This window comes from Filicampus tigris, chromosome 11, assembly GCF_054856515.1.
Source record: "Filicampus tigris isolate MCC_2025a chromosome 11, RoL_Ftig_1.0, whole genome shotgun sequence".
Taxonomy (NCBI): domain Eukaryota; kingdom Metazoa; phylum Chordata; class Actinopteri; order Syngnathiformes; family Syngnathidae; genus Filicampus; species Filicampus tigris.
The window spans coordinates 13,876,807-13,897,593 of record NC_141227.1 but is presented as its reverse complement, the minus strand read 5'-3'; the positions used below and the strand labels follow the sequence as shown (position 1 = coordinate 13,897,593).

General features: G+C 40.3%; 3 protein-coding genes across 10 annotated transcripts; 1 reads left to right on the top strand and 2 right to left on the bottom strand.

Annotated features, from left to right (window-relative positions):
- Positions 1 to 299: 299 nt before the first annotated feature.
- ap3m1 (adaptor related protein complex 3 subunit mu 1) lies at positions 300 to 8,037 on the bottom strand. 7 transcript variants are annotated; one of them, XM_086044870.1, is made up of 10 exons: positions 7,825 to 7,942; positions 6,619 to 6,687; positions 6,037 to 6,314; positions 4,998 to 5,169; positions 4,781 to 4,918; positions 3,727 to 3,812; positions 3,178 to 3,311; positions 2,719 to 2,926; positions 1,164 to 1,308; positions 300 to 1,098 (listed from the first exon to the last, which is right to left on the bottom strand). In XM_086044870.1, the coding sequence occupies exons 3-10, from the start codon at positions 6,307 to 6,309 to the stop codon at positions 998 to 1,000; spliced, it is 1,257 nt and encodes a 418-aa protein (XP_085900996.1). In that variant the 5' UTR covers positions 6,310 to 6,314; positions 6,619 to 6,687; positions 7,825 to 7,942; the 3' UTR covers positions 300 to 997. The 7 variants fall into 7 exon arrangements, with proteins under 7 accessions (XP_085900996.1, XP_085900997.1, XP_085900995.1 ...); XM_086044871.1 differs by lacking the exon at positions 7,825 to 7,942 and adding an exon at positions 7,593 to 7,611; XM_086044869.1 differs by lacking the exon at positions 7,825 to 7,942 and adding an exon at positions 7,300 to 7,545.
- LOC147139828 (adenosine kinase-like) lies at positions 7,284 to 15,794 on the top strand. Of its 2 annotated transcripts, none has more exons than XM_086044875.1 (11): positions 7,284 to 7,450; positions 9,812 to 9,886; positions 10,447 to 10,500; positions 11,948 to 12,026; positions 12,118 to 12,290; positions 12,367 to 12,475; positions 12,658 to 12,828; positions 14,176 to 14,211; positions 14,297 to 14,411; positions 14,499 to 14,585; positions 14,665 to 15,794. In XM_086044875.1, exons 1-11 carry the CDS (start codon positions 7,356 to 7,358, stop codon positions 14,787 to 14,789), a joined length of 1,119 nt encoding a protein of 372 aa, XP_085901001.1. In that variant the 5' UTR covers positions 7,284 to 7,355; the 3' UTR covers positions 14,790 to 15,794. The 2 variants fall into 2 exon arrangements, with proteins under 2 accessions (XP_085901001.1, XP_085901002.1); XM_086044876.1 differs by lacking the exon at positions 7,284 to 7,450 and adding an exon at positions 8,120 to 8,268.
- A 1,278-nt stretch (positions 15,795 to 17,072) lies between these two features.
- LOC147139827 (dual specificity phosphatase 29-like) lies at positions 17,073 to 18,635 on the bottom strand. The gene is made up of 3 exons (XM_086045753.1): positions 18,457 to 18,635; positions 18,117 to 18,340; positions 17,073 to 17,305 (listed from the first exon to the last, which is right to left on the bottom strand). The coding sequence occupies exons 1-3, from the start codon at positions 18,633 to 18,635 to the stop codon at positions 17,073 to 17,075; spliced, it is 636 nt and encodes a 211-aa protein (XP_085901879.1).
- Positions 18,636 to 20,787: the final 2,152 nt, after the last annotated feature.

Below are 20,787 nucleotides of genomic sequence, written 5' to 3'. Positions count from 1 at the left end.
AAGAAAGGAAGCCCAGACTTGTAATATTGTGAGGTCATAGTCACTGAATCACATCAAGTCATAATTACCCTATGGCAGAATTTCACAATTTTATTGAATTTAATTTGATATACTGTAGAGAATATCAGAATGATCTAATAGGCATCACTTCCAGATTTCTGCTAAAAACATCCTGGTACTTAAATTGGTTAATTCACTCTATTTTATTCTGTAATTTTGACTTCTGTTACTGATTTTCAGGTGCATTCTTAATATCGTTTCATGCACATTAACGTAAAAGAAGAACACACACACACACACACAAGTAGAGTACATTTTATTCTTGCAAAAGTTTTTATGAGAACTCTTGTGCACTGAAGTTCAGACTGATAGAGGAGTACTTTCTTTCCACATAGAGAAAGGGTTGTGCATATGCTAGGCTAAGACAGGAAGTTGTGTTCCAGGCACACATCAAGGTTGTGCATATTTCTAAGTAGGTGTTCCCCACAGCCAATCACAGCCTGACATAATAGGGAGCAGATAATTACACGGGGGCACTTATCTTACTGCTCCACACTCTGTCTATAAAGCATCCATCCATTATCCAGAGTGCTTTAAAGTCCTGAAGGAAGCACCTTACAAGGCCACATTACAGAGTCAAGGTGTGCAAAGACATTGAGCAGTTTGTCACAATATAAGTAGAAAAAAATGAGACGCAAAAAGGCAACAAGCAAGCGATATTTCAAGAATGATTGTGTGGGCTCAGTGCCCATTTACAAAGCAACATATTCCCTTCAGCAAAACGACATTTGGAGGAATTGGTCACATTGGAGAATTATATTATTATTGTTATTATTAAGGCTTCCCTTCAGAGGACGCTTGATATATACAGAGTCTGTAATGCCATAAAGTGTATTTCATAAATAACTGTTAGAATTCAAAATTATTTGTTAATAATGCTGAGGTTTGGGTAGATTCAGCGCTGTGTCTGGAGCATGATTGTCGAGCGGTGATTGAGTCAGGTCCTCACTTGGAACTTCCCAGCTTTGGTGAGGTATTTCACTCCTTTAAAGGGTTTGTACTTCTCCCCGTACATGTCCAGACGGTTCACCTTCAGGCCTGCAGAGAACAAGTGTTCATTGTTAGAACAACATATTGTGACATTCACTAGTTGTTTGTATTACCTGATATGGCCAGCTGCTGAATTTTCATGTCAATGTTGAGCGAGGGGTTCTCCTCGGGTTTCGGAGCACCCGACTGCACGATGAGGCTGCCTCGCAGGTTCGGAAGCTTCTGGGGGTTCAGCTTCCCCACATCCCAAACCAAAACCTCCACAAAACATACATGGATGCTGTCAGTGACACAACTCAAACCACGTGGTAGCAAATATACGACATTTTTAGATAAGCAGGGTGAAAAATATAACGTTCATTTTTGTTTTCTGATTTCTGACGTATTTCCGATGTGGGGTGCACAAATCTTCACCCGGTGGCTGCCGTTGTCAGTTTGTAGCTCCTGTTCAATGCAAGAAATAGGGCCGTGGTGGGGCGCAACATTCAAACGGCCCAAGCTGACTGTAACATCTTTAACCCATTAAGGCCTAAAGGGCCTGGCTCGACAGCTCCCCAAAACCTAAGGTCGTCTTTGGAATTACCCTTGAGAACCTGAAGTTTTCCCATAAATTCAACACCAACAAAATAATTAATATCTCAGCCCCTGTAGCAGAAAAAAACATAATTCCAAAAGATTACAGTATGAGACCTTGTATGAGGCCCGAGTTAACTTTACTGTTTCAATCGAAGATGTAAAAATAAAGTGTCATTGTGAGAGAAGCACTATTTTTAATTTTGAAAATCGAGTGGTAATTACCATCCTCTATTTTGTTACAAAGACGTCGATATTGTCATTGTCTACAAACATATATCTTAACTATATATCACGTTCGACCGGTTCTACTGGTTCAAAGCGCATCGTCTATATCAGTGCCGTTACTCATTTCAAAGCTGCTGCGATCGATGGCGTCCGCCATTATGACTCGAAAGACCGTCACCTATATATTCTGATGCATTTCATTGGTTAAGAGAACAAAAATTGGATAAAAACAAAAAATGGGGTATACGCTCTCCAGGCTTTAAGGTTAGAAAGACGGTTATGCACTAACATCCTTAATGGGTTAATCATGTTTATTTGCCTGTAGAGATGGTTTCTATATTTCAAGTTCTTTTTGTAAATATGATCATATTTTAAAAGAAATGTAGCATCGCACTCTGCATCCCACAAGACATTCTCCAGAGTACGGAGTAAACCGAGTAATGAAAATTTCCCCACTGTGGGATCAATAAAGGCATTCTAAATTTCCAACAATAGGGTTATTATCAGTTCGCGCACCTACTGCTTCATCATAACTGGTCTAAAATTACTCATTAACTGGCCACATTTTGAGTCAAAATTCTTATTTTCATTCATCTTTTTAGCTGAAAGTGATGCATGAAAATAGTAAAAGACAAAAAGCTCCCTCTACTGGCATTTCATGTTAAATGCTGAGTTGAGACTACAAGCTAAAAGCTAATGTGAGCTTTTCCAAAGTAAAACTATAAACTGTGTTAAATCAAAATGTGACGATGTCAGCCAAACAACTGCATCCAGTGTACCTTTCTAAGTGGAATACAATGACTCCTCACCCTGATTCGCTGGCAAAACCCAAAAGTATGGCATCTTGTGAGACGAGTGGTCACTCACCTTGGTGGCGAAGTCGTACGTGTAGTTCCCCTGCGTGGCACTGAGGTTGGCACTGAGCACAACTTTGGGCATGTGGATGGTGACCAGCAAGGCCTCCACCGTCTTCCCCATCGTCTGCTTGGGCCCGATTGTGATGTCCAGACGGCCGCAAGAGCCTGTTTCCATGAAGCTGATGTTCTGCTTGACGTACACCGGAATGGCCACCAGACTGAGGGGTTGATTTTGATCATCAAAAAAAGGACACGGAAGGACTTTTGGAATACAGAAACAGACAGCGATTGTGACACATCTTTTTTTTTTTTACTGGAAATAACACAAGAAAGTGACAAAGAATAAAAGCTACGCGACCCTTCACACTCACATTCACACCTACTGACAATTTAGAGTCCCCGCGGAAAAGTGACCTCAACTGTTTTGCATCACCAACAATACTGTACACTCAGTATTGTCTGCGCTTACTTTTGTGAGCTGACGTGATAAGTCATGAGGGTGAAGTTGCCATCGGGCGGGATGAAAGAGAGGACGCGCTCCGACTCCCAGCGCTTGAACCGCACACACGGGTGAAAGCTGACGTCGTCCAGGAGACGGGGATTCTTCGATGCACAAAACAACACGGGACCAATTGCACACAAACAAACCGCAAAGTCATTAGAAGCGCAGGTGTACCTCGACTTACAAGTGACAAAACACCATAGACAGGCTAACAAAACTAGCACTGATATTGGTATACTTTTAACAATGGGGAGGAAACAACTTATATTTGAACACAATGAAAGTACAAATAGTAACAAGACAGGCAGACAGACAAATACATTAGAATACATTCTTTATCATCTGCAAAAAAAAAAAACTTAGTATGACTGCAGCTCAGTTGGAACAATATTCAGGGTTTCATGATAAAATTTGCATGTAGTATGTCTCTCTGTATTATACTTCCCCAATGTCCATTGAATTAACGCACGAAATCATGCAATCACTGCAGTCTATCTATCAAAGTTAAGCACTCACCATGAAGGACAGCGTGAGGTCAGGCATCCCCGTGAGTCTGACGCAGGCTTCAATCACACCTTGAATCTCTGCAAACACTGTGGAACCTGAACAACAAGCAGTTTACACATCATTAAGCAAGACCTCTTAGGTACCGCCAACATCAAACACCTTAAAGCTGGTCAAATTTGGATTTTCAATGTTTGAATGTGTTTTCTTTGTTGTTGTTTTTTTTTTTTTAAGAGGAAGTCAACCCAACATTTTTTTTCCACACTATGTTCTATGCAGGCTCACTTGTTGAAACACAGAATTCAGATTAATATTGCGTTTGTGGAATATGAGTTCAGCAGCAAAATCCACCTGTTTTTCGCCATCTGTGGGGGCGGCCATTTTGTCACTTCTGTAGGGTAACGACCAATCATGGCTGACCTGTTTTCTGAAGCTGAGCCGTGATTGGTCGTTACCTGAGCCCTGAGTAGTTGTGATGTCATTTTCAGTCGACAGAAGTGACAAAATGGCCACCCCCTGTGATGGCTAAAAAGGGGCCGATTTTGCTGCTTAACTCATATTCCACAACGCAATATTAATCAGAATGCCGTGTTTCGACTAGTGGGCCTGCTGGGAACATACTCTTGATAAAAAAAAGGTTTTGGTTGATTTCCACTTTAAGAATGGGTAACTTCAGTTTATACTTGAAAGACAATTATTATTCAAATGTTTCTTAAAACATTGACAGCACGTTAGTAAAGGTTTCTTGACGGCGACAGTGTGGACTCTGAAACACCCCATTTATCCATTTTGGTTAGAGCCTATCCCAGCTGACTAAACTGGGCAAGCACTGCGTAAATTTTTGTATTGCAATACAGATTATGTCTTCTGTTTGTCCAAAAGTACATAGGAAAAGGACTTAAAAAAAAAAATCGCATAATAAACCATAATCGCAATATTGGGGATTTTTGTTGTTGTTATATTTTTCAATATCATTCAACCCTACTCTGAAATAGATTTTATGTAATATAATTGAGCTCAGCGGAAAAAAAGATGGTTGATATCTCAGTAGAGAGCATCTTCAAACCTGATTTGTCCAAAATGGCATCTATTTCCTCAATGACATCGAAGTATGCTTCATTGTTGGTGTATTTCACACCAGCGCGCCTCCAAGGGATATTGGACAACTGACCCGTGGGGAGCGTGTCGCCAACATTGCTCCCCCCTGAGGAGAAACGCAACTCACGTGTTGGATTATGCTCCCACACATTTCGAGATCAAGTCAACATCCTCCGTCTGTTTACCCGTGAGAGTATTGACGACCGATCGGAGGATTGTGGGAGGCCTGATCATCTCCTTCAGGACGTTGGACTCGGTTGCCAGTGGAAAGCCGTTGTCGAGCATCTCTTCGAGGATTTCGTACACCGTTACCAGGTTGTCTTTGATCACGCCTTCGGAGCATTCTCCAAAGTAGTCCTGTTGTACGTAAAGCCGTTTGAGCATTTGGTCGATATACTTATATGCTGCTCATGTACTAGTATGCTCTTTGTATTCATTAGCAAGACTATTCAGTGCAATAGTAGAATTACTGTGTCTTACTAATAATACTTTTAGGAAGCAATCAAACTTTAAACCTACTGTGATGTCAATGTTGTCGTACTAGTAAGGACAAAGAGCATACTCTACATGGATCTTAAGATGGACATCAAGGATAGCGAAAAAAAAAAAACGTTCAGCTTTCTTCAGTCAACTTTATAAAAACTGAAATGGCCCCTGCAAGGACTATACAGTGGATATAGTTGATATAAAAGGTCTGCACACCCCTACTCAAAAGCCAAGCGACCAAGTTAAATAATTTCAAAACATTGCATTCATTTGAAACCATAAGACATTTTCTCACAAATGTTGAGTTGATTTTGGTACAGTCTGTTGTTGGTGTTGAAGTTTTTCTCTATAATTAAAAAAGGTATGCTTGATTCAAGGTATGCCTGATGCAAATATAACACTGCTCATCTGGGGCCTTAGACAGTGGGGGAATTATGAAGAGTTTGAAATAGAAGTCAGTGTTAGCACAAAATCCTCAGGCTGTTTACACAAAAAAAAAGCAGTAAGATGTGTGCTGACTGACTCCCATGTAACATCAGTTTGAATGTGATTTAGGTGCTTATTTTTGATTCGTCTCTTGAAAATATATATTTTTTAATAAACTGAGGTGTACATATAAGTCACACTAATGAGAGAAAATGTTTTGAAATGATTTATCTTGGTCTCATTTGGTACTTGAAGAAGGGGTGTGTAGACTTTGATATGCAATGTAGTTTCCCCTCCTATGTTGTGTCTTACCTGAAGTGTGTCTGCAACCCTGTGCAGAAATTCAATGACAAACAGAGGAGGCACTTCAGTCTGAATGACGGCGAGGAAGAAGAGTTTCCCTCTGTATATATTAATGAGATAGTGGTGCGGGGTCTGCAGGATGGGAGGCACATTTTCGGGTTCTAGCGCTTTCTCCCTGGCTTCGAAGAAGTAGTCGCACACGCTCCGGTTGATGACGCTCTTCCAATGTTTCTCCAGGAAGATGTCTCCCGTGTAATTAATGAGGAACACACTGTGAATCATCTCAGCTGAAACAATACGGTGATTGTTGTTGATGATGTCAACAAAGCAGAGCATAAAGCATCATACTGACTTATCATTCTATTTTCTGTATTGATTCAAAATTGATGGTGTCAGAAAAGAAGTGTCACATGATGGTACCAAATCTGAAGAATTCACTCAATAAACGGAGCAGTTACTTCAAGCAGTTCCTGAACTTGTAGTTTATGGATTCGTGAAAACGGCAAACAACAACGATGCCACGAATAGCTGAATTGCGTATAGAGAAAATCTTATGAGTAGAAAAGTTCGGTGTAAGATTTCAACTTTTACCTGCTGACAGTAGTTTGGTGGACAAGCTGTGATGATGTTGCCACTATGCAGGAAAGATCGAGAGGATGCCTGCTCCAGCGAAACGTAAAACCAACTTGAGTTATTATTTTATGCCAAGAGATTGAAGAAATTAGAAGCAAAATAAAACGTATGTTTTTAATTCCCTAAAATAGTAATCTAATGATCTATGGGTTGGACGGGCTACAAGGCAACTGTTCAAACTTTTTTCAGGCACATGTGAAGGCAGCTAACCTTTCGTTGCTAATAAGATTTGTATTACCTCATTGCCGTCTTTCAGGATTTTTGTTCCATAAAACATAGACGGAAGCGACCAGAAAAGAGTAAAATGCACTGATTTCAATATTTGTGCAATTCCCCCTTTCCCTTGTTATGCATTACTGCTACTTTATTAACTGTCACGCTTTAAGTGTGTTGAGAAGCAGTGTTTTTTTCTTTCTTTTTTTTCTTCCAGAAACTTGCATTGAGATACATTTAAAACTTCGTTTAAGAAGAGTGTAACTATAAAAGTGGGTTGACTATTGTTATTATTTCTAATAACCCTCAATTCAATATAATAAGCATGTGACTGATGGAGCAGCTCCATCAATCACATGCCCTTCTTTAGCAGCCTGCGAGTCCTCAGTCAGGGTGAATTTAGTAATTTCATTATTTGCGGGATACCTGCACGCTATCTCGCCGGTAAGACGTTGAACGGAACGTTCCTCGCTTGACCAACAATGGCCACCTCCGAAGAACCCAAAGCTAAGAAACTGAAAATTTCCGCACAAGAGAAGACGGACTCTGGAGCTAAAACATCTCCTGTGAAACTAAGGTGACCACAGTCCTGCGGTGGTGAAATGCGTGGTACTGCTAAATTGTTATAACAAAATGTGAGCTTCAATTGCAGTCGGATTTTTGTCTTCAAATTTATGAATGAGGAGAAATGAGGGAAACGATTGTGTGTAACCACTAACCTTAATAGTTAACCTAGTTAGTTAACCTGAAAGTTTGATTAAAATCTGTACTAAAATTTAAATACAATCCTCCTCAAGTAGTGCTATTACAACGTGTTCCCTTGTCATTGTCCACTGAGTTGCCATTGCCGGTGCAAGGTGACCCTCGGTATATAGAAAAAAAATAGTTCACTCTCCGTCAGTGAATTGCTGTCCCGGTGCCAGGTTTGTTGGAGGTGACACCTGAACTCACCGCCGGCGGCCCGCAACAACGAGTGGCACGGCAGTCACGTGGCCTCGACAAGACACTGTTTTGGTAGCCAGTTTCCCACTGATTGCACTTGAACGCACCGCAATGCGATTCTTCACGCTTAATCCAGCTCATTTGAAGTGCTTATCAGTACGCCTCTCACGAACTTCTAAGTATCTTTCACAAGAAATGTGTTGAGGGGAACCGAGCCAATAGCCAGGCGGAGAGCGACTATCCTGGCCCTTCCTCCTTTAGATGCCCACCAGTCATCCAGTTAGGAGGAGGAGGAGGAGGAGGAGGAGGAGTTTGCAGGGGGAGCATCGATATGCCACACATTTGTGCTGAAATTGAGCAGTTTGGGGATTCTTTGCTCCTTTCTCATTTAGCTCGCTCAACAGGTCCGTAGCACCTACACAGACATACATACAGAGAGATGTCTGCATTGAGGTAAGTCTCCAGTGGCAAAGAGGATTAATGTAATGCTTTAGTAATTGGCTGCACAGATATCATCTGACTTGCATAGAAGGAAGATGTATGTGGTGTAGGACAAGATAGTGAGGGTGTGGCGTCCACTGGGGTCCATGCATTACCTTTTGAATAAACCTGCGTGATTTATTCTTAGATGTTTTGGCAAATGGCTCGAGTTACCAAAGGGAAGGAAGCATGTGAATTGAGGCCATCTATTTTGTACCGCAAGATTTTGTGGATTAGAAAAGCAAAAAGTTAAGAGGACAGCCGTTCGTTCGCCCATGCTGCATCTGTGGATGTTTTTCACTGACACAAGGCCTAGGGGTCTGGAAACAAATCATGTGCGGGTCATATCAGTGTGCTTTTGCAAGTGGAATCACATGACTTCCTTTTAATGCAAGGGTTTTCCTAACCAAGACCAAGGGCTGCTCGATTATGAAAAAAATATGAATCACGATTATTTTGGTAGTGATTGAAATCACGATTATTCCAACGATCATTTATTTTTTGGTACAAAACAAGCAAATGTTTAAACGTCCAAAATATACAGACAAATAATTTTTGAGGAAATGCTATAATTGTGTAAATTCTAACCAAAATTTATAAAATTTGTTATTGTAAAATAAAAAAAGCTCCAAATGTATGCATTTCAGTATGTTTTCCTTGTGTGTAAACAAATATATATATTGGATATAAATGCATATTAATAATCGGTTGTTTTTTTCCGAGTATGCTAATTTAGTAATCGTGATTGTAATTGAATTTCGATTAATTGCACAGCCCTGGTCCAGACAACAACATTTATTGGGGGGGGGTGTTAGACACATGTTATCTTTAAAGTCTGGAATCACACAGAGGCAATTGAAAGCAATGTGGAGTCAGTGCATTAAATTGATGTGAATCTTCCAACGATCATTACAGTTTCATAAATGTTGTAACTCATATTGAAGATATTATATGTTAATATTCCAATTAAGTAGAATCATTGCTCATGTGTCCGCGTATGACCATCTGTGGGTTAAATGTTGTTAACAACAGTTCCTCTACAGTGTGTTTGTCTGTAGAATTTCACGGCGGGCCAAAATAAGTCAGACGTTTATGGCCCGAGGTCTGTCAATTTTGCACACCTGCCTTTTATAAAATATTCAAGTGCAGTGTTGCCCTGGAGAAAGAACCGACAAGCCATCTTGTGCCATCTTAATACAATGACACACATGACTGGGCTCTCTTAACACAATTACAACACAATGTCACAGGCGTGCACTTTTTCCTCCATGCAGATTTTTCATAGTCATGTGATTGTGGTCACAAGAAGCTACCTTTTTGCAAATGAATTATAAATACAAAACACATTCAAGTTACAGTCCCCAGTGAGATTTCTGACCCACTTGCTGACTTACCTAAAGCAGAATCAGAGGAAAGTAAACAAGCAGCATACCACAACATTTAATCTCAAGATGTGCTCCTTATTGACGTAAAAGAAAGCAATGGCTAAATCCTTTTTTTTACGCTTATGTTGCAGCCCTAATTCACTGTTTGGGATGGGCAATCCCTTGCTGGACATTTGTGCCGTGGTGGACAAAGACTTCCTGGATAAGTAAGTTCAACAACAGTCAAAATAGTTTGTGTCTGTTGGTCTAAGATTCACCACATGAAATACAAACTGGCATATAGAACACTTAGTAATTTCTGTATTATTTTCTGTTTAACCTCTATAATGGGCAAAAAACCCCGATTTGAGTTCCTAATACCAGTTGGCACCAGTCCGACATTTTATATACTTATTTCATTGACTTTGTATCCGCTGCAATAATCGGCAGTTTTTTCCCTCAGCAGTGTCCAAGCTGCACTGAAGTGACCAGAACAAAGGGCTCATGTGGCTTCCAGTTCAGAGTCCACCCTGCAAGGAAGGCCTTGCGTAAAATGCTGGGATTAGATTTAAGACAGCCAAACATCTAATTCAGCCTCTCCTCCAATGAAGCAGAAATGAAACTGTGACTCAGGCATCAAAATGTTTTAAAGAACAAACAGTTGTAGAGCCACTATTGTGTCTGCAGTCCATGTAAAGATAAACCAGGTCTTGTATGAGGAGTGTGGAGTATTTTTTTTTCTGAATTAATGTTAATAACACATTTTTCTGTGCTCTTTAATTTGTAGATACACACTGAAGCCAAATGACCAGATCCTGGCTGAGGACAAGCACAAAGCCCTGTGCGTATCTCCCCCTTAACAGCCCCTCTTGTAGAATATTGACTATTTGATGTCACGCGCTCGTCGGTTCACTGTTCGCCATCCGCGCTCGGACGGCTCCTCTCAAGGCTGGAGCGGGCCAGTCACAACAGCCCTGTGAATCGCTTGCGTTGAACTCTGTTTGGTTATAGAACAGCAATAGTAGGGCAGCAGATGGAGCACAGCAAGTGTGTGTGAGCCAATGGCAAAGCAGGACTTTTCACCTCCCAGTTCCTGTGAGACAAGAGCCACAAAGCAAACAGCGGGAGATAAAGTTGTGCACTCAATCTCGCTGTAGTTATTCATAAAGGAGGTGTGCAGTCACACAATGCACTTGTTCTTCCGTTAGGCAGACTTCAAGTAAATTGTCAATATCCACGGGGGGGGGGGGGGTAAAAATGCAAAGTGAAAACCATGACCTATGAGACAGTGCTTATGCAAGATGACTCAGAAAAAGAGGTCAGGAAGTCATTGCAGTGCAGACACATTTGGGGGAGGAAAAAAAGTATTTTACGCAGAGATCCCACACAAACACTGCATCAGAGCATTAAGCTGTCTTTTTCGGCAGAACACAGTGAAGGTGGGATATTACTGTCACGACAACTCACAATCTGATGGGCTATCTTCAGTAAAAGTGGCCATTGCAATTTTGTGTTTGTTGCATTTTGCTGGTCCGCTAGCACCGATTTTTTTGATTTTGTGATTGATTGATGCACATCCAGCTCAGCCTTCTGAAAATGTGTTTTCAAGAGATGGCAAATGACTTGGGAATTCATTGAATCGGAGCAGTCCACCATGAACTGATTTTCTGACTTAAACGCTCCCATCCAACACGTGCATCGAGATAAGTTTTTCCCCTTGAATTGATCAGCTCTAGTCAGATAGCCGTTTGCTTCTTTCCCCATATTAAGCAAGCAAATATATACAAAGATCCCCATGCTGCAGCAGCTGGCTCTTTCTCGGAACGTTTAACAGCAGTTGTCCTGCCCACAGTCCCGACCAGAACAACTGTGCATCAAAAAAGGATAATTTGGTGGTTTTATGTTATAATATGTAACATATTATATTGCTCTGTTGTCTATTGCAAAGCTCCCCACACTTTACTATGGCATATTAGGTAATAGTCAAAGGTCTAGGTTTCTCAGCTCATGCAGAGTAGGCAATACATGTTAGCTGTGTTGTAATGCATATCTGCTGCCACTAGAGGTCATTGCCTACTCTGGAACAGACGGTTGCTTTGACGCCAAAGTACTATTGCATATTGCCATGAATGTTTTAGGAGAGAACACTCATCAGAGTGCATGCCCAGACATTGTGGGGAGTGCATACAACACATGTTGAGGCTCTACACACGACTATTATTAATCAATTGTGATATAGGTCTTGCTTTATTATTTTTTTTGTAATTTGTTATTTTGTCCCCGTGCAGGTTTGACGAACTGGTGAGCAAATTCAAAGCGGAATACCACGCTGGGGGAGCCACGCAGAACTCCATAAAGATCGCTCAGGTTAGTCATGTGCGTCGTCCTGTGACATCAGCGCAGTGATTGGGTCTGTCATTTAATGCGGGGTCGTAATCCGTGCCGTCGCTGCGTGCAGTGGTTGATCCAGGAGCCCCACAACGTGGGCACCTTCTTCGGATGCATCGGCAAAGACAAATTTGGGGACATCCTGAAGAAGAAGGCGGAGGAGGCCCACATTGATGCCCACTACTACGAGCAAGACCAGGAGCCCACGGGCTCGTGTGCAGCGTGCATCACCGGAGCAAACCGGTACAATTGAAACATGTTTACTTGAAAAATGCAGAACACGTTTTTTTGATCTCTGGTGTTTCGTCCTTACTGTAAGGTCACTGGTGGCTAACCTAGCTGCTGCTAATTGTTATAAGAAGGAGAAACATCTGGACCTTGAAGGAAATTGGAAGTTGGTGGAAAGCGCAAAAGTTTATTATATTGCCGTGAGTACCGATCTGCGAATGTCACTCGGCTGTCTTGGTCGTGAGACACATAGTGTAGTATCTACATTTCTTTTTGCGTGTAGTATCTACATTTCTTTTTGCGTTTGGATTTGTGTATGTTACCACTGCTGTACTATGTGTTTCCACATGTGTTGATGCAGATGTTAATTGTTTCCTTCCAGGGCTTCTTTGTCACAGTGTCTTTGGAGTCCATGCTGAAAGTGGCCAAGCACGCATCAGAAAATAACAAACTGTTCTGCCTCAACCTTTCGGCGCCATTCATCTGTCAGTTCTTCAAGGACCACCTCATGCAGCTCTTGCCCTACGTGGACGTGCTCTTTGGCAATGAGACGGTAAGGCGGCTTTTCGGCTAATACGTACTTGTATGCGCGCTTGTGTTCAGAATAATTTACATACACGTAAAATGAAAAAAAAAAAAAAAGCAAATTAGTTATTCCTTGTTGTAAGGTAAGTGACATGTTGCATGGAATTGACTTCCAACTTCTGGTAGCTGTGTACTGCTGTTTCAGTACAATTGGACTACATTCTGCTTTTCTTAGCTTGACCTTTTTGACCCCAAACATTCCCTGTTGGTTTAAGGTCAGGGAATTGGGATTGCATATTCATCTTCGGCATGAGGAAACATTACCTCTTCAAATATTCTAATGCATTCAAACTGATTCATGGCTGCTGCTAAGCCAAAAATAGTTGAATCACTACAGAATGAGAAACGTCCCCATATTATTATTATCACAGTGTAGTTTTCTTTTGACAAACTGTCTGCAGCCCCTCTTAAAGTCCCCAAAGAGCAATCTTGCTTTCATCAGTCCACAAAATTGCTCCATTTCTCTTTTTAGAGCAGTCAGTGTGCCCTTTGACAAATTGTCACCTCTTCAGTATGTATTTTTTTTCCCCAGACTACCAGGCTTTGCAGGGGCTTCTTACAAAAAACTTGGATTCACATACTTAAAATCTTGAAGATTTCCAGAGTATTTGTGGAATATCGTCTAAACATCTTTGGCTGGAATAGCAGTTCTTAAGTGCCCGAATGTTCACTCATATGCAAAGCAGTGCTCAGAAACAGTGGTTAGAGAACTAAATGTTGATGAAGTGATTTGTACAAAAAGATCATTCTTTTTTTCTTCTGTTTAGAAACTTTGGCCAAAAGGTTAAAACTTTCTTTATTGAACCGTAATACATTGTCCCACGTTTTGGGGATATGTAGTTATGATCTGAGGAAACCAGGTGGAATTTAGACAAGGTGAAGGGAATTGTGAACTGTTCAAAGTAACAGTCGACGTTACTAATAAATAAGTGAATAAATAAATGTCACCAAAAGCCTACAAGAACAGTTGAACTTTATTTAGAATAAATCAGAGGCATTTTAAATGGTTACAGGTGTGTGCTGATTCCCACAGAAAATGAGTTTGAATCTCACATCCCTCGATATCAAAGGGTGTGCACACTTGTGCAACTACATAATTTCAGTTGTTTATTTTTGCTTTCCCTCTCAACATGACTAAAATGTATTAATTGAATTAAAAATTTGAGGGGAGATAATGGCTACATGAATAGAAAAAAAACATTCCAGCACTTTTCATAATGGAAATGTTAAAAACATAACTTTGCCCAACCCCTGGTATATGAGGACCAACAAACATTCACTAAACAATGATTTTTCTGTTGATTCCTTCCTACAGGAGGCAGCCGCATTTGCGAAAGAGCACGCTTTTGAGGTGATTCGATGTCCCTCCTGTTATCTCTGCTGCACTTTCATGCATTTTTATTCAAAACATACGTCATGCGGTCACGTTTCTGCAGACTAAAGACGTTAAAGAGATTGCCAGGAAAGTGCAGGCTCTGCCCAAAGTCAACACCAAGAGACAAAGGATTGTTGTCTTGACTCAAGGGAAGGATGAAACTGTGATGGCTCTCAGTAAGATTTCCATTCCCCCCCCCCACCCCCCTTCAAATAAAATGATCCTGTGTTTGAGGTGTAATTCTTTCCCCTCTTTGTGTTCAGGTGACAAAATTGAGACCTTCCCAGTGATGGCAATTGATCCCAAAGACCTAGTGGACACAAACGGTGCTGGTGACGCCTTTGTAGGAGGTGAGATCTTGCAAAATTGTCTTCTCTGTCTTGTTAGTGTGTTTCGCCAGTTTTGAAACAATTTCCATCCGTTGCACAGGTTTCCTGTCTGGGCTGGTCCGAGAAAAAACGCTGGACCAATGCGTGAGAGCAGCTCACTACGCTGCCAATGTCATCATTAGAAGATCGGGTTGTACGTTCCCTGAAAAGCCGGATTTTGTTTGATGTAATTTTTATTGTTGTTATGTTTCCACACAAAAAATCATTTGACCCAAAATGTCACCCAGAATTATTTTGTCCCAGTTCTCCCTCGCAGTCAGATGTGTATTTTTTTTTAACCTGCCATCTGATTTATTTTTAATTGTCGCCTTTGTGCCACGCGCGTCACACGTTTTCTTTTTTTTTTCCACTTGGTGGCGCTGCAGTAACTATTAATAGGGATTTGTCAGGCATTAAAATGCAAGCTCAGTAAATCTAATAATGGTCATTTTAATTGTGGCCAAAATCAGGTACGACCACCTTTTGTCATAAGAACTGTCATACATCAGTGTCAACTTTAGGACTCTGCACTCAACTGATTAGTTGTTTTAATACGTTCTACTTGTCTTTAAGGGATTTATTTGTGTGTGATTTTCAATTAGGCCGGTTAACGATGACGTTTTTTTTTCAAATGCATACATTAATAAGTGTCAAAGGCACTGGCCACGGGAAACACAATTGTGACATTCAACATTGTGCAAATCATGAGTGCCTTTTATTCTTTGTTACAAAGACTTGAAACTGCTTTTGTCATCAGTATGCAAAGTACAAAGTAATAGTGCATAAATGCGAGTACTGTTGGAACCTTAGACCAACAATCAAAGAATAATTGAGGGCATTGTGTGAGTAGCCATTGTAATGGTGTATTTCTTTTCACATTTTCAGTACAGTACCTCAATACTCAGCTTTGTTAAATTCGACAAATGCACGTTTATCACATTGTGATAAGATTTAGTTTTTACCTCTTTGGTGTTTGATTGGGATTAATCAATACTTGAATACTTCTCACAATTTTTGATGATGCACAATGGTGTGTTCTTCCTTTTATTACTTAGTGTTTTTAAATCTTGGATGTACAATCCTATTCCTGAATATGTACTCAAACAACAAGAGGCCTCAAGTGACCCTTTTGTCTGGGTGTTGCCAGACCTTGTCTAACTTAGACAAATAAAATGAAAACCAAAAACATCACCAGTGTTGGATTTTTTTTCCCCCCGCCATTTTATTAACATTTTTAATAATGCAGTCTCAAACTCATATATGCTGGTCCTTTTAATATCAGCTTGTATTAAAAAGTTTTTTTTAATTTCTTCTGTTTTCTTCTTGCCCACAGACTACACTCTCACCACTAAAACTACAAATCAATCTGTTTTGCTTTTTGGAATAGCTGAAATTAAATTAAATGGATACTGTATTGAAGTTCATCTCATCATTCCAATCGAAACCATACATTGCCACGTTTTTTTTTCTGTTGGGGGTATTTATACCAACAATGAAATAAAAGTTTAAAAAAGCCTTTGCTTGTGTCACATTTATGAATCATAAATGGATGTATGACACCAGCATGGGACAATTCCTCTAAATCATAGTAGATATCAATTGGACAAATTAAAATCATCATTAATTTTTTTTCAATAGCATCCACCTGGGAGTAACCTCCACAGCAATTTGGGTGGTTTTTGCTTTCCGCAATGTCACTCGGGTGTGCACTCGACCGCCCTGAATCTGATGCAAATGAGGGATCCTGCAAGGATTGGCCTGGAAAAGTGAAGTCTACTTCCATCCCACGATGGCACACAAAGGCGCAAACTCCTGTTATGCCCAATTCTATCAGCGCAAAAAAGAGCGAAACGCCAAGAGAAAGAGAACTCCACCCATGAGTTGGACTATGCTTTGCGCTACACTTGTGCCCGGCACAAAATTGGGCCCCAAATGTCAAAATGGAATGTTTTTTTTCCTGGTATTTATCCAAGAACAACAAAAATTACATTGTTATAACCAATTTTTGTTGCACCACAAATATATTTCTTTATTTTTCTCAAGCTGCCTGAAGTCTTTTGGTGCCCAGATCATCACATTTTAAAAACTGATGTAATTTCTATAATTTAGCAAGTAATGCAAAAAAATAATAACAGATTCAAACAAAATACAATTAGATTGCACAGCAATGTTTTTTTTTCTTGTTTGTTTCTTTCTCAAACTGATGTGCCATTATGATAATCTTCCAATTTTAATTATAAAATTACAAGATCTGGAGATAAGTCTGTAAATCATTCTTCCTTTTTCCTAAGTTGCTGTTTTTTCTCTCCTGATGTCTGCTATTACAACATCCTTACATTACCAATTAACATACACTCGTCACTTGCACATTTGCTCAATATGTTCACTGCTACGAGAAGGTTGATTGTTGGGACAAAAATGAGATATTCAACCCAGTGGCCCCCAAGCCCCTTTTAAATGGGATCCCAATCACAATTGCTGATCTTGCGTCTTTTGTCGTTTTAGTCTCAGCTTCTCCTCTTGCAGTGTGATGTCCAGAGCTCTGAGTTGCTTGAGGAAACCGTGGTTGGGCAGGACGCATCGGCGTTGTCGCACATGCTCGATGGCGTCCACCACGGTTAAGCTTTGCTCCATCATCAGGTAGGCCAAGACCAGTGACGCTGACCTGCTGCGACCCATCACGCAGTGTACCAACACCTTATCTGGAACAAGTCAAAAGATGACAATAATTGGAGAATGTTTGTGGCAGATGGCTAAGTCTTGGTTTCGTTTGGGCTCGATCCTTAATGGTCTGTTTTTTTTTTTGTGCTTGCTGTATGTCATGCTTCTTTAACTTTTAACAACAAGTACCACATAAAAAAAATGTAGATATATTGCACACAGTTCAGTTGTATTTTTCATGGAAGTTAAATACAACTGAACTGTACTTTGTTTTACTCCACTGTCTGCAGCCAGGTCAGCATTGCAAATGAGAATCTGTTCTCAATTGCCTTACCTGGATAGGTAAAGGACAAATGCAATATATTAACTCGCTTAAAGGAGTAGACAACCCCAAAAATTTATTTTCAAGAATATGTTCTATGCAGGCCAACTAGTCGAAACATGGCATTCTGATTAATATTGCGTTTGTGGAATATGAGTTAAGCAGTAAAACCCACGTGTTTTTAGCCATCTCAGAGGTCGGCCGTTTTGCTGCTGTCCACAAAAAATGACATCACAGTTGCTCAGGGCTTAGATAACGACCAATCATCGCTCAGCTTCAGAAAACAGGTGAGCTACGATTGGTCATTACATTAGCCTTGAGCAACTGTGATGTCATTTTCAGTCGAGTGAAGTGACAAAATGGCCGTCCCCTGAGATGGCTAAAAATGGGTGGATTTTGCTGCTTAACTCATATTCCACTAACACAATATTAATCAGAATGCCATATTTAGACTAGTGAAGGCGCATAGAACATATTTTTGCAAATATTTTGGGGTGGTTAAGTGCAGTAATGAAGTACTATAATGGTACTTTGTGGTTTTCTCAGTGCCTCGCTGATGAACTGTGTTGCCGGGTAGAAGAACTGGGAGATGTCGAACGTGGGTTTGTCATCGGCCTCCACCCCAAAATACTGGATGTCCATGTCTGTGTAGTAATCTGCACCAGTCAGCACGTTGTTGTACTTCCCCTCTGCAGCATTCAGCACATGCGTGATACCCAGTTCCTTCAGACCAGGTCGCTCCAATGCAGTCTTCCTGTTCCCAAACAACACATACTGCTTTATTCATTTTTAAGATCAATTCTAGTTCCATTGTTTTTCATGTTTCATTTCTTTCGGAATAATTCCAGCAGTTTGTGCATGTTGACTTACTCATCCCCGATGAAGACATTGGGCCAGACTTGGTTAAAGTGTGCATATTGAACACCGCTGCCAGTCCAGAAAAGCTTCTCCAAGTCGAGAGTACCTGGTGTGATGTAATCACTGTCTGGATCCACTTGAACAGCTGTGTAGGGATTCTTTCCTCTTGATTTTACAGCGCAGGCGGACATGGTTGACCTGTAAGCACAGAGGAAAATAATGTGTAATATGTATGATAGTAAAATATAATCCCTCAGTTTTTGTAGTACAAAAATGGCACAGTATGATTTAAACTTCAACTACATTTATAAAGTTTTGTGTTTTTGTGTTTACATTAAGTGTAACTTACATCTCCCAGCATTCCACAAGACTATACCTGCATGTCTCCTACGGAAGGCGAGTTCACGAGGGAGTGCAAAGTCCCCATGTGATTAACATGTCATGCCATTACAAACCATTTCAAGTAACATATATTTTTTCTTTTTTTGGGGTAATGCTACCCTGTGCGGCCACACGTAATGCTCACACCAGAAACCGCCACTGAATGCATTGTAAAAAACAGATAGCTAAACCTCTGTAACCTATTACTACAAATGTCCCTACACATATCAATAAATTAAACAAGTATCTGAGGATGTCATTCAAGCTTGTGCATTATAATCGTTCTCATAGGGAACCTATGGCCTCTTAGCCATTTACAGGAAGATTTCATTCTATGCAATTCTAAAAACAAGTAAAACCAGGAACTGTTTCCAAAGCCCCAAAATATTCAATCCATTAATACCTTTAATACTATATGTGTGTGAAGCCGAGTATAAAGCAGAAAAAAAAGATCACCTACCTGTCGTATACGCTACTTTTGTGAAATTTGTCATTTGTTTCCAAGCAGGGACTTGTTCATTCACAGTCAGCATGAGGACACATGCTAACTGCTCTCTCTGTGTTTCACATGATATTTTTAGGCCGTTGCCTGCCATGACACCACATCGGCGTGACACGCAAACATTTGCGTGTACCTTGTGACACCTCATGTACAGAATAACAGATGTCGCTGTTACGCTGCACGGGAAACATTTAAAGTCTAATACGAGGCATGCAAAATGTTTAAAGGGAACGGTGTGTTACATCACAGTCGTGTTAAGAATCTCACATGTGTCCGTACAAGTGTGGGTGAGGTCAAATAACAACATATTGAGCCTACTTGTAGAAATAAGACACCATTGTCCCATGTTTTGGTTTGTGACTTTTCCATTTTCCCATTAATGATTCAACACTTTTAATCCTTCATTTGTTCCTGTTTATTTTGTACTCAATTCAGCCCCCAAAGCACATTGGATGACAGACATAACAGACAAAATGTTTCTTTGTTCAAAACTTATCTCAGAGTACAGGTATCAGTTAATGAGTGATTGATTGTGTCAATGTATTTGTTTGAATTGGTACAGAGACAGCTTAATTAAAAATAAAGTGATTGTGTGCAAACTGGCAGGATACGTTCTGGTTCATGGAGAATAACATACGACCATCATTATTATATGACAGGGTGGTACACATATTTCAATTCAAATTGGGAAAAAAATAGTGGTGGTTCTCTTGTCTGGTTGCTAGCTAGCAGGCTACTTCCTGGTACATGGAATGTGATGTTAGATGATGGGACTGTACTCATCTGATTTTGATGCAAGGTCTTACAGTTTTATTTTAATTCAGACAACAAAAACAGAAAATATATTCCGGAAACAATAGTGGAACAGAACTTTGTCGTGGTTGTTCATCTGTTAGTTAGCTGGCCGTTTACAGAGTATTAGTAAAGCGGCAAAAGCATAAAAAAATTTATCCTGGCGTGAGGGGCAGATGTAATTTAAACGACTGTGTATTTGCAATGGGACTATTTCTTTAACCATTCAGAATTCAAATTCATTCATTCAGAGCAAGCCAAGTTCGACTAGAAATACACATCTGAATGCTATCTGCTCATAATAGTACATTTAGTAATCAGCATTTCTGGTAAATACAATGTATTTTACTTAAATGCTTTGTTGTTTTGTCATCTTATTAGATCACTCCATTCTGAACTGCTCCAGATGACGTAAATGGCATGATGATGATGGTTTCTAATTCTATATTTGAGAACCGGTGCTATTATATGTGGATTAATAAATCGGGTGTCCACTGAAGGCCCAGATACCTAATGCACAGCCCATCACTGAACCAATGCTCATATGTGTGTGACTGTGTGTGTGTATGTAGGTGTGTGCGTGTAGGTGTGTGTGCGTGTATGTGTGGCAGTGCAGATATATTAATTGCAAATGCAAAGGTTGGGCCACACTTGATTGGCAAGCCCTG

Excerpts from the sequence above, each read along its gene's own strand:
- LOC147139828 (XM_086044875.1), top strand. The coding sequence starts at position 7,356 with ATGGCCACCTCCGAAGAACCCAAAGCTAAGAAACTGAAAATTTCCGCA. Across the intron at positions 10,501-11,947 it reads GAGGACAAGCACAAAGCCCT|GTTTGACGAACTGGTGAGCA; the intron begins GTGCGTATCTCC and ends GTCCCCGTGCAG. Across the intron at positions 12,027-12,117 it reads ACTCCATAAAGATCGCTCAG|TGGTTGATCCAGGAGCCCCA; the intron begins GTTAGTCATGTG and ends CGCTGCGTGCAG.
- ap3m1 (XM_086044867.1), bottom strand. The coding sequence starts at position 7,956 with ATGAGCTGGATTAAGCGTGAAGAATCGCATTGCGGTGCGTTCAAGTGC. Across the intron at positions 3,813-4,780 it reads TGCCATTTTGGACAAATCAG|GTTCCACAGTGTTTGCAGAG; the intron begins GTTTGAAGATGC and ends CTTGTTGTTCAG. Across the intron at positions 1,099-1,163 it reads TCAGCAGCTGGCCATATCAG|GCCTGAAGGTGAACCGTCTG; the intron begins GTAATACAAACA and ends TGTTCTCTGCAG.
- LOC147139827 (XM_086045753.1), bottom strand. The coding sequence starts at position 18,635 with ATGTCCGCCTGCGCTGTAAAATCAAGAGGAAAGAATCCCTACACAGCT. Across the intron at positions 18,341-18,456 it reads AATGTCTTCATCGGGGATGA|GAAGACTGCATTGGAGCGAC; the intron begins GTAAGTCAACAT and ends GTTTGGGAACAG. Across the intron at positions 17,306-18,116 it reads GGCACTGAGAAAACCACAAA|ATAAGGTGTTGGTACACTGC; the intron begins GTACCATTATAG and ends GACTTGTTCCAG.